The sequence below is a fragment of the Odocoileus virginianus genome, chromosome 3 (assembly GCF_023699985.2).
Source record: "Odocoileus virginianus isolate 20LAN1187 ecotype Illinois chromosome 3, Ovbor_1.2, whole genome shotgun sequence".
Lineage (NCBI taxonomy): Eukaryota > Metazoa > Chordata > Mammalia > Artiodactyla > Cervidae > Odocoileus > Odocoileus virginianus.
In genome coordinates this window covers 40,839,577-40,851,461 of record NC_069676.1, presented here as the reverse complement: position 1 = coordinate 40,851,461, position 11,885 = coordinate 40,839,577, and the positions used below count along the sequence as shown (strand labels likewise).

The window sequence follows — 11,885 nt, the reverse complement described above, 5'->3', positions numbered from 1 at the left end:
ATCTGGATCCCAGCCCCTAAATCTGTGAGTAGTACCTTGTGTGGAAACAGGATCTTTGCAGATGTCACTATAAAGATGAGGTCGCACAGAGTAGAGTGACCCTGAACCAAGGCCTGGTGCCCTCATAAAAAGCGAGGACACAGCCACACAAGGAGATGAACACAGTGATTCATGGGTGGAAGCTGGAGAGATGGCACCACAGAAAACTACTCCAGGGAGTAGAGGTGACTCCAGGCATAAAGTGGGTAGGGCCAGGAAGACTGCTCCATACCCCACAGCGCACCCCATGCCCTGAGGATGTTGTTGGTTAGTCGCTCAGTCATGTTCAACTCTTTGCGACCCCATGGACTATAGCCCTCCAGGATTCTCTGTCCATGCAATTTCCCAAACAAAAATACTGGGATGGGTTGCTATCTCCTCCAGGAGATCTTCCCCACCCACAGATCAAACCCACATCTGCATTGGCAGGTGGATTCTTTACCCCTGAGCCATCAAGAAAGACCCAGCCACAAATGTCCACAGTGCCAAGGGGAGTACCCTGCTCAGGGGTCCAGGACTGCCATTTAATTTGTAGCTTCCCCCAACCCCCATCCACCTTTCTGTCCATCCCTCCCTTCACCTTATTTCTGATACATTTTGAAGGAGAGACCACCCCCTGCCCCTAAATACTTCAGCATGAAAATCACTTAAGAGATTGGTGGTTTGCAATTCTACAAGGACTTTTATTTATTTTTACTGTAGAGCTCTTTAATTTTTATTTTATTAAAAGGACTTTTAAAGCACATCACCACAGGGCCATCGTGAACAAATCCACATGTACGTACAACAGGTCATTGTTCAGGTGTCTCCAACTGCACGTTGAAATCAAGGCTCCAGAGTCCCCATTCCCCCTTTTCTCTCTTCATTATTGTCCATTTTTTGCCTGACAGCCTTCTTTTAAAATCACAGTCTTTGCTTCTGATGATTGGTTCCCCTCATACCCTCAGTGGCCTCGGTCAAACCCCTCAGATGATCATCCAGCCCCACATTACTCACCTTCCTGGGGCAGCACCTGTTTCTTCATTTACTTACTCACTTGTTTTGCTGGAGTGCATCCTGCAGTATACTAAGCTAATCTGTGATGACCTGCCAGCCTGAAACATCCTGACTCCTCCTCCCTCTTGATAGGGACCTTGGGGTCAGTCATCACTTTCCCCAGGGAGCTCGACTTTCTTCCTGATTCTTTGGAATGTGACATGAAAGCCCTTGGTGGTCCCAGGACACCTGAGTCCCCAGAACAAGTTGTGAGGTCCTAGCTGTTTGGAGGCTCTGACTCCACTATCCCTTCCATTATTTCCCGGACAACTTACGTCCACTTTCCCTTTCCTCTATTTTCTCTTCCCCCACCTTTTGTCTCTTTGCTTGACTTTCTGGGAGAGTTCCTGCTGATGGTGAACTCCTGCTACTGTGCTGTTAACTCTCACCAGTCTGAGCTTGTCTGAAGAACATGTATGTGCATGCACGACCACCCACAGGGGTGCACCCAGGACAAGCCACTCTGGCCTGTTCCCCATCTGTCACCAGTAAGGGCTGGATACCACTTTGCCCCAGCTCCAACACTGTCTCCTCCATTCCTGACCTCTCCTCACCCCACCTGAGCCCCCTTCTCAGGATCCAGCATGCCACCCTGGGTGGGATCCCAGGAAGGGGGAAGGATGAGCAGGCACCAAGCCCCGCCCCGCCCCCAGGGGGACTTGAGGCTGGCCAGGTGGGCCAGGGCAGGTCCCCCTGTGCCCTGAACACTAGCTACAGCCAGCAGAACTTTGGGTGAGGAAACAGGACAAAGCCTGTGGCTGGAACAGAGGGAGGCATGGGAGGGAGCGCCGGGGTCACACTGAGTGCTTCCTGGGAGCCCAGCAGTTCTGTAGCTCCAGTGCCTGCCTCCAGGAGCCCAGTACTAGGAGGGAAGGGACAGACATAAGTCAGGATGAAGTAATCAATACCTGAGAGCATTCAAACACAGAAAAGGAAAAAAGTTCCTCTCAGACCCCAAGAGAGAAACTGGGTGGAATGCAGCCTGGGGTCAGGAAAGGCATGAGAAGGCAGGGAGCTGAGGGCTTCAAGAGGCAGGGGGCACCTGCCAGGAGAGACAAGAGTCCATGAAGAGAAGAGACCAGGTGAAGGACATCTAGTCATGGGAGCAGCTATGGCTGAGGGACTCCATGGAATTCAGGGCAGGAACCCAAGTCCGGTGAGGATGACAGGAGACCCAAGGGAGAGACAGACCAGTGTTGGGCAAAGGGGCAGGCCGTCCCCTCTCCCACCCAAAGAGCCCATGCAACTGTCCTGAGGTTCCGTCCAGCCAGGGACTGGGGCCAAGGTCCCCTTGGCGACTCGGCGGGCCAATCCTCCTCCCAGCCCATCTATTTACCTGTAAAGGGAAACCGGAAGGCTCTTTCGCCCCAAAGGCAAAAAGAAGGCCCTGAAGGGCCGATGGAGGCCACTAGGACCGGATGGCTTTAGGTGTGGGCACGCGGGGCCGCTCTCTTACCCAGCGGCGCTCACGTCTGAGGGCTCTGGCCTGTGGAAACTAGCCCAAGCCCGGAAACACCACCACTTAGGGGATGTGGGTGCCCGTGACCTCCCGGGGCTGCCCAGAGGCCAGGTGTGCACGCGGAGGAAGGGGGCTGGAGTACACAGCCCGGCCGAGACGCTAAGGGGTCTCGGAGTGGGGAGCCCGGGACCCCGGCGCAGAGGCGAGGAGGAGGCCAGACGCCCTAGCGCACCCGGGCCGCCGCCGCGGGCACCTACCTGCGGCCGCGCCCGCACGTGCCAGCGAGCCCGGCCCGCCCGAGCGCCCGCGGCAGGGGTGTCCGCGCCACGTGACCGCCCCGCCCGCCCCGCGCGTGCGCCCTGCCCGGCGCCCCATTGTTGGCGGAGGCCGCGTCACGGGGGCGGGGCCGGGGCGGGGCGGCCGGCGGCCCGAGGGAGGCGGCGGGAGGGCGGAGGGAAGGAGCGTCCGCGCCGCCGCCGCCGACTAGCCGCCGCCGCCGAGAAGCAAGCAGAGCCGCGCCGCGCCGCCGCCGCCCGCGCCCGAGCAGCCCCGCCGCCGCCCCGCCCCGCCGCTGGATGCCGGCGGCCGGCGGCCGAGCTCCCAGAGGCGGAGGGCGGCGGCGCGGGCGGCGGCGGCGGCGGGGGCGGCCGGCGGCCGGGAGGCGGGAGCGCGGGCCCGAGCGCTAGCGCCGCCATGCCTATCTCCACCGGACAGCCCGACGGCGGCGGGGGCGCGCGCGGCGGCGGACCCGGGGCGCCGGTCTGTGGGGACCCCAGCCCGGGGCCACCGCCGCCGCCGCCCCCGCCCGAGGGCGCCGATGAGGCCGCGCCCGCGCCCCGGCCGCCGCCCGAGCCCGACGACGCGGCCGCCGCGCTGCGCCTGGCCTTGGACCAGCTCTCGGGGCTGGGGCTGGGGGGCGCGGGCGACCAGGACGAGGAGGGGGCGACCGCAGGCGGCGGAGACGGGGCTGGTGCAGCGACTGGGGGCGCAGACGGCGGGGCCGCGGCGGAGCCGGCGCCCCCCGACGGGCCTGAGACGGGGGCGCCCGGGGTGGCCGTGGCCCCCGGTCCGCTGCCGCTGCTGGAGCCGGACGTGAGCCCCCCGCCGCCGCCTCGGCCGTCGCCGCCCGACGTGTTCGCTGGCTTCGCGCCCCACCCCGCGGCGCTGGGCCCCCCGACGCTGCTGGCCGAGCAGATGAGCGTGATCGGCAGCCGCAAGAAGAGCGTGAACATGACCGAGTGTGTGCCCGTGCCCAGCTCCGAGCACGTCGCCGAGATCGTGGGTCGCCAGGGTGAGTGGCCGCCGTCGGGGGCGCCGCCCCAGGGGTTCCCGCGCAACTCGCCCCCGGAGGGGCCGCCCAGCCCAGCCCACGGCTGGACACCAGACCCCGGCCACGCCCCGCGTGGGCTCGGGCCTCGGTGGCCGCCTGTGCGCCTTTGTCCTGCCGCTGGCCGCGGGAGAAAGTTGGGCGCGGCCCCGCGCTCCTCCCCTCGGCGCTCCGGCCCCGCTGCCGCCTTTGTCTGGGTGCCTCCAGCCTGGAGAGCGCCCTGCGTGCCCCTCGCTGCCTGGGGCCTGGGCCCCCGGAGGTTCCATCCCGGGGTCAAGGGGGTCGGGCCGGGCAGTGCCCTCTCCACACCCAGAAATGGCCCTGGGCGGTTCGCTCTCGTGTGAGGGGGGCTAGGGGCGAGGGCATTCTGTCAGGGTCAGGAGAGAGATTTGGTGGCACAAAGAGAGTACACCTCAGGACTTGCCAGCCTGGGCACCCTGCTGGGGGTGGGGAACAGGACAGGGTGAGCGAGTATCCCTCCCGGCTGTCAGCCCCCAGTCAGGGATCCGGGGTGTGCACAAGGACCCCCTGTCAAAGCCACTTGGGGGGATCCAGCCCCACAGCTCTCCTCTGGCAAGGGTGTGGGGGTCCCAAAGCAGCATTGCCGGAGGTCTTTGCAGCCTCCCCATTGTTCTCTTTGTTAGAGAGCCAGGCTGGGTGACATCAGGCCGGCGGCCGCTCATTGGCCCTGGAGCTGCGGGGCGGGCGGGCCGGAGGGTGGTGGGCAGTGCCCAGCCCAGCACACACCCACCCACCCTGTTAGCTGCCTGCCCACCAGCCTCAACTTTCTCTTTCCGGCACCTCTGGGCTTGGCCTCGCTGTTAGTCAGCCAGGTTCTAGAACTTGGGGTGGGGCCTGGGCGGGGCTTGAGATGGGGTTGGGGGACCCTGCCTCTGGGACCTCAGTCACAGGAGGTAGAGAAGGGTGTGGGGGGCTTGAGTTGTGAGATGACCTGTCACCCTAACTGCCACGGGCAGAGGACTACAGGGATGCCTGGACACCACCCTCTACTAGTTCCGGGTGGGTGGGGCCTTGGGGCCAGCAAGCCTGCTGCTTCAGCTGCAGGTACATTCAGTCATTCATTTGTCCACCCTACGTGTGGACACACGGACGGCCAGGTGTGGTGCTAGGTCGGAGGACTGCCATCAGGGGGTCCTTGGCTATGGGCAGGTGCCAAGAGACCCCAACTGGACACTTCCCCTCCCTGTGCTGTCCCCTCCCTGCCCGGTCCCCTGTAACCACACTGGGTCCTGGAAGAAGACAGCCACCCCACTCCAAGTGTCCGGAAGCCCGTTGGGGGCAGATGTGGAGACTGAGGCCAGGGATGCCGCCCAAGGTCACTAGGCTGATCCATGGATGGTGAAGCATGAGGGCAAGCTCCTGTGGATGCACATAGCAGCACCTGGGGGTGTGGGCAGCAGGCAGAGGGCCCTGAGCCCTGGTCTCATCTGAGCGGTCTGGTGGCTGAGTCGTCAGGCTCTGCCCTGTCTCTTGTGCCTCTGATAACCCATTTACTAGGTGTCCGCCTGGGTTCCCACTGATGGCAGGCAGCAAGGCAGGGACCCCCAGAGCTCTCCCCACATCTAGGGTGGCTCCTCTCTGTGATGGGGGGTGGGGGGAGAGGTTTTTGGAGGTTTTTGTGAAAATTCTCAAGCAAGATGCTGGTTCTCCGCCCAGTCCCTGCCAGCACACCATCGCCGCCCCGTAATAAGTCAGGTGTAGGGCCTCGGGGTGGAGCACGCATGCCAGGACAGGTCAGCAGCTTCAGCAGCCCTTGCTCCCCACTCGTGAAGTGTCTGTGACCCCGTCTTCTCTCCCCAGTTCCCAAGCACAGCCTGGAAAACACACTACGCCCTTTCTCCGGTCACAGTCCGCCGCCCCGCCCCGTCTGCCCTGTGGGTCCCTGAACATGGAGCCTGTCCCTTTTTCCTGCTCTTCTGGCTCGAGTGCAGGGGTTGTGGCCTGCCCTGAACTTACTCCTTTGTCTGACCCCTGGTGCAAGGCCGCCCCTTCCCTGGAGTTCATGGAGGGGGTGTGCATCTGTCCAGCCTCCTCTGGCAACCAGAGCCACAGACTTGGGCTCTCCCTTTCCTGGACAACCCCATGCTGCTCCGTGAGCCTCAGTCTTCTCCCCCCTAGGTCTGTGCACCTTCTGGGCAAGGGGTAGGGACCGTGACCCCTGGGTGCTCCCTGGTCTCTGAGGCTGAGAGGCCTGAGGGACTGAGAGGACCCACGGAGTGGGGGCCTCAGCCTGCCCCATGGTATCCCCTATTGAGGACCTACCACCTCCAGGCCAGGAGGGTAAAGTGGCAGAAGTGGAAGTGCAGCCAGAGCCAGCTGGTAGGACCGGAATTTGCACTCTAGTCTCTTGGGCTCTTTTTGCACTGCGGGGAGAAAAGGTGAGCTGGGAGAGAACTAGTTCCAGGGTTGGGTGTATCAGGAGCTGACCCCTTTCGACAAACAAAGTGGGAACTCAGAAGGACCAGTTGGGGGGTGTCACCCCAGCCCGTCATCAGAAGTGGGCAGTGATGGCACACATCTGCTGCCATTGACCTTGGCCTAGTTCCTTCCGAGACCCGCCCCCATCCACCCCAGTGCCCTCCTGCCTGGCTCCCCTTGCCAGAGTCTGCATTGTGGCCATGACTGGGGTGTTGGGGTTGGGTCTTCGGCACCAGGCCTGGCCTGCAACACACCAGGTCACAGTCAGGAACAAGTGACCTGCCAGCCTCCTAGGGTCCCCTCCATTGTCCCTTGGTGAGAAGGGCCTCTGCTTGCTATTCTCTGCCTGTGTGTGGCCCCATCCCTGTGGGATGGTCCTAGGGTCATGGGGGGCCATGCCTTGATGTTCTTATCTACCCACCCAAAGTGGGGAGCATAGGAAGAGAGCCATCCCCAGGCCCAGGTTGGAGGTCGCAGCCTTCCCTGCTTGCACAACGGGTCCCTATTTCACATGGGAGCCCAGACATCCAACTGTGACTCAGCCTTGCTCTGGGACAGCACCCCGCTGGGTTGTCCCAGCACCCGCCTGCTTGTGGAACGCTGTCCCAACTGTCCCCTTAGCCAGGAGTGCTCCCCCAGCGCACAGCCTCCTTCCCGGGGTGGTGCCCTTGTCTCCCCCACGTGGCCTTGAGGTTCCCTGGATAAGTGTGGTCTGTGGTCACTTGCATGGGCTCCCTTGGGGCCTGCTCCCTTGAATGCCTACTGCACTCAGTGCAGGGGTGGCCTGGATCCTGGTCCAGGCTCATGTGAGCAACAGGAAGCAGGACTGCCTGCAACTAGGCTGCCTGTGGGGACCCGAGGCCCTGCCTCTCTGAGGGCCAGTCCAGCAGCTATGGGGCTTGCTGGGGCCAGGGGAAGTCACCCGCCCTCTGCGGTTCTCTGAGTTGGAATCCTGGTTGGGGCAGGGCCCAGGAAGCTGCATTTCTGCTGTGCCCACCAATTGGCAATGGCCCCAGGGTCACTCCTGGAGCCCCGGTCCCACGCTCCCAAGCTCTGCCACCTCTAGGGGTCTTAGTGTAGGTGGGGTTGGGGGACCAGTGGCTGTCACAGCTGAAGTGTGGGTGGTGAGCTGGGCTCTGTTTGGCCACTGAGGGCTCCACCCAAGGCTGCTCTCAGGTCAGGACAGGATGGGGTCCCGTGAACAGGAAGCTGCAGGGTTCCACCCCCCTTGAGGCTCCCCCACAAGGGCAGGCTCCAGTCCCTGGCCCATCAGATCCTGTCCCAAACCTGTGAGGCTGGGTCTGTTTCTGCTGTCTTTTGACAGATGAGGAAATCAAGGCATGGAATGGTCTCTCACATGCCCAGGGTATCCCCAGTGCATCAGCCTTACATCACAGTCCTCCAGCCTCAGAGAGTTCAGAAAGTTAGACATAAGATCTGAGAAGTGTGTACTGGGGCCTGGCCCACTATAGTCAGGATGGGCTTCCCCGGAGGAGGGCATGCCAGGCTGTGATGTGATACAAAGAAGGAAGAGGATATGAGAGTAACGTTGCAGATGGGAAAGGTCAGGTGCAAGGGCAAGGAGACATCAGGGCAGGCATGGAGGCAGCCACGGGTCAGGGTGCCTTTGGAGTTGCCAGAAAGGCCGGGCAGCCACCAAGGGGAGGACCCCAGGTGGGCATGGAGGGAATGGCCAGGGACCAGGAGACAAGGCTGAGAGATGGCAGACGCCTGCTCACCTGCCCTGCTTTTATTCAGCTGTGGGTGAGGGGCGCCTGCCTGGGACCCAGGCTCCATCAGTCTGACTTCATCAGCACAGAGGCTTGCCGGCTAACTTTGTATCTTTTCTTGTTGAGAACTTAGCCACACTGTTAACTCCACTCAGAGCCGCCCTCTGTGCGCATGGAAACAATATATTCCTGTGTCCTTCTGGCTTCCCAGTGCTTAGAGAGTGGGGGGTCTCCCAGTCTCCTGGGCCCCAGGTCAAAATGTCTCAGAAGGCCCTGGAGTCGGGATGGGGTGTCAGGGGCCTGGTGAAACCACACCTTGCATTTAGATTTCTCGTGGGTGGCTTCCCCTTAGCCCTGGGAGGGCTGCCTAGATGCTGGGTGAGGTGCCAAGTCAAGGACCCTGCATGACTGACCCTCCTCAACAGATATCCCGGCCCTTTTCTGCAGGGTCAACCCTCAGCCCACCTGGGCAGCAGTGATGAACCCCCAGGGCATATCCCCAGCTTCCCCTCAGTGGCTGGGACCACTGGAGGCCTGTGGAGGTGTTTTGACCTGGGGCACAGGATCTGCTGTTGGGGGAGGGTCATGTGATCAGAAGTTCCCACCACCCAGGCCTCGGGTTCCCCTCCAGGCAGTCTGGGACTTGGTGTCAGATAGTCTGTTAGTATCCTCTGTCCGGTACAGTGGACCAAATGGCTTGAAACTAGAACTGAATGCTCACGGTTCTGCAGGGTGGGAATCTGAAATCGGGGTGTCGGCGGGGGGCATGCTCCTTCCAGAGGTTCCAGGAGAGGGTCTTCTCTGGCCTCCTGGCTTCCAGTGGTGCTCATGAGCTTTGGTGTCCTGGGGCTTGTGGCCACCTCCCTCCAGCCCTGGGCTCTGTTTTTCACATGGCTGTACTCTCAGGGACACTCTGTGTCCCTCCCTCCATCCTTGTGCCTCAGTGTCCCCTCTGGTCCTACAAATCCCTGCCCCATAGCAGGGGGGGGTTGTCAAAAAGGCAAAGAGAGGCCCTATTGTAGGTTGAAAGGTGTCCCCCCAAATCCATGTCCACCTGGAATGTCAGAATGTGACCTTACTGGGCAAGAGTCTTGGCAGATGTAGTTAAGAGTGTGGTCATGATGGGTTGGGGTGGCCCTGAATCCAGTGACTAGTGTCTCTATAGAGGAGGAAGGACATGTAGAGCTGCAGTCTAATGTTACAGCTGGAAGGTGGGGTCCTTCCCACCCAGGTCACTGGCTGTCTCAAGCAGCTGTGGCCCTGGAGGGGCTCTCCGAGGGAGGGGTCCACTCCCTCACCGTGTCTCCCCCTCCTCCACCCCCAGGGTGCAAGATCAAGGCTCTGCGAGCCAAGACGAATACATACATCAAGACTCCGGTGCGAGGGGAGGAGCCGGTCTTTATCGTGACTGGCCGCAAGGAGGACGTGGAGATGGCCAAGCGTGAGATCCTGTCGGCCGCTGAGCACTTCTCCGTGATCCGGGCCACGCGGAGCAAGGCAGGCGGGCTGCCGGGTACCGCGCAGGGCCCACCCAACCTGCCCGGACAGACCACTATCCAGGTGCGCGTGCCCTACCGCGTGGTGGGGCTGGTGGTGGGGCCTAAGGGCGCCACCATCAAGCGCATCCAGCAACGGACGCATACGTACATCGTGACACCTGGGCGCGACAAGGAGCCGGTGTTTGCCGTGACCGGCATGCCCGAGAACGTGGACCGGGCACGTGAGGAGATCGAGGCCCATATCACATTGCGCACGGGGGCCTTCACCGACGCCAGCCCCGACAGCGACTTCCACTCCAACGGCACAGATGTCTGCTTGGACCTGCTGGGGGCGGCCGCGGGCCTCTGGGCCAAAGCCCCCAACCCAGGCCGACGGCCCCCAGCCAGCCTCCGTGGGGACACTGCGCTGGGCGCCCCGGGAGGCCCTGAGTCCTTCTACGCGGGCAGCCGCGGGGGACCGCCGGTGCCTGTGCCGGTGCCAGACGCTGGCCCCGCCAGTCCCTACAGCACTTCTGGCAACGGGGGCTTCACCTTCGGCGGGGACGGTCCCGGGGCCCCCACGGGGCCACCCGCCCCCGAGGACTGCGACTTTGGCTTCGACTTCCTGGCGCTGGACCTGACCGTGCCCACCGCGACCACCATCTGGGCGCCTTTCGAGCGGGCCACCCCGCTGTCGGCCTTCGGCGGCTGCTCGGCAGTCAATGGGGCCCCCGCGCCACCAGCCCCAGGTGCCCGACGCAGCAGCGGGACCGGCACACCACGCCACTCACCCACGCTGCCCGAGCCCGGTGGCCTGGGCCTGGAGCTCCCGCTGGCCCGCCGGCCTACACCGGACCCAGTGGGCGCCCTGCCCTGGCGGCCCCCACAGGGCTCCCTGACGTCCTTCTCAAGCAGCGCCAGCTTCTCCACAGCCACCTCGCTGCCCAGCAGCTCCTCGGCCTCCTCGTGCTCGGCGCTGGATTCCAGCGCCCCTGAGAGCGGCCGTAAGCCCCCTGCGGCCCCAGCGCCTGCGGCCCTGGCGCGGGAGTGCGTGGTATGCGCCGAGGGTGAGGTGATGGCCGCGCTGGTGCCCTGCGGCCACAACCTCTTCTGCATGGACTGCGCCGTCCGCATTTGCGGCAAGAGCGAGCCAGAGTGCCCGGCCTGCCGCACACCCGCCACCCAGGCCATTCATATCTTTTCCTAGCTGGGCCCCTCGCGCGCCAGTGGTCCCACCCCCGGGGCCATCAGTGGGCGCAGGGTGGGTGCGCAGGGCCTGGAGGGGAGGAAGGGGGCGGGGCGGCGGGCTGCGCGGCCAGTGTTTACAGATGAGCTTTAACTCTTCCGGTCCCAGGCGTGGAGACTACGCGGCCAAGCGGCACCTCAGTTCTTAACAAATGACAGTATTGAGTCGACAGGTTAAAATAAACCAGAGAGAAAAGGCCTGCTTGCCTGCTTGCACTTTTTATTTAAGACACTCCCTACCCCCTATTCCCACCCCCCGCCCCCAGCCCAAGGTGATCTTTTTAAGAAGAAAAAACAAAACACGATTTTTACAACTCTGGGGTGTACTTCTTTTGTATGTAGCGGATATCAATTTGACAGTGTTTGTTTTCCCACGGTCTCAACCTCTGCAGAAACTGCCAGGAGGAGGATGGCTCCCTTTGGGGGGATCATATGGTTACCCTGTAAGCGGCGTGCAGGCCGGAGGGGGGTGGGGGGTGGGGGGGCGAGGGGCGTCCAGAACTTTCTAACTTTTTTTTAATTATTAATCCCTTTCTGCTGTGGTTTCTGTTGACAGTTTTTAATTTTTGTTGTTTTTAAAAAAGAAAAAAAACCTTTTACTTTTTACCTCTTGTGTATATGTAGGGAATTTATAGGGAAATATGTACTTTATGGAATAAATTTTAAGACTAAAATATATTTTATTTTAAATAAAGTAACGGACCTTTAATCTTACACAGCTAAATTACTGATTATATATTTGCTGAGCTGACCTAAGGGTTCAGAAAATTGTATCAAGAGTTTTATTTTTTGACTTCAAAGCCTTCTTAATAAAGTCTTTTTACTACACGTGAGACCTTGGCCTGGTGTGGAGTGGGTGGGCATGGGGGAGGGATGGGGTGGGGGCTCAGATCCAGCCCCACCCACCTAGTCTTCCAGGTCAAAGCGTTAGGGCTCAGGATATTCCACGTCTAGGCTTTTCCACAAGCCAGGTGCTGTTGGCATCTTATCGGGCCTCTACAGAGAGGTAGTCCAGCCAGGTCCTCTTATCCTCAGGACCCCACATCCTAGGGGACAACCAACCATGGGGACAGCTGTGAGCCATGTGGGGGAGTGGTGATATTGGTTGCTTCCTGGGGCACCTGCCTGCCGCT

At 61.6% G+C, this 11,885-nt stretch overlaps 1 protein-coding gene across 1 annotated transcript; it reads left to right on the top strand.

Annotated features, from left to right (window-relative positions):
* Nucleotides 1-2,966: 2,966 nt before the first annotated feature.
* Nucleotides 2,967-11,585, top strand: MEX3D (mex-3 RNA binding family member D). Its single transcript, XM_070465330.1, has 2 exons — nt 2,967-3,824; nt 9,354-11,585. Exons 1-2 carry the CDS (start codon nt 3,227-3,229, stop codon nt 10,712-10,714), a joined length of 1,959 nt encoding a protein of 652 aa, XP_070321431.1. The 5' UTR covers nt 2,967-3,226; the 3' UTR covers nt 10,715-11,585.
* The last annotated feature ends 300 nt before the right edge of the window (nt 11,586-11,885 follow it).

What these genes read in the sequence shown, in the direction of transcription:
- MEX3D (XM_070465330.1), top strand. Translation starts at nt 3,227, where the DNA reads ATGCCTATCTCCACCGGACAGCCCGACGGCGGCGGGGGCGCGCGCGGC. An exon ending in CGAGATCGTGGGTCGCCAGG is followed by an intron (nt 3,825 to 9,353) that starts GTGAGTGGCCGC and finishes CTCCACCCCCAG; the next exon opens with GGTGCAAGATCAAGGCTCTG.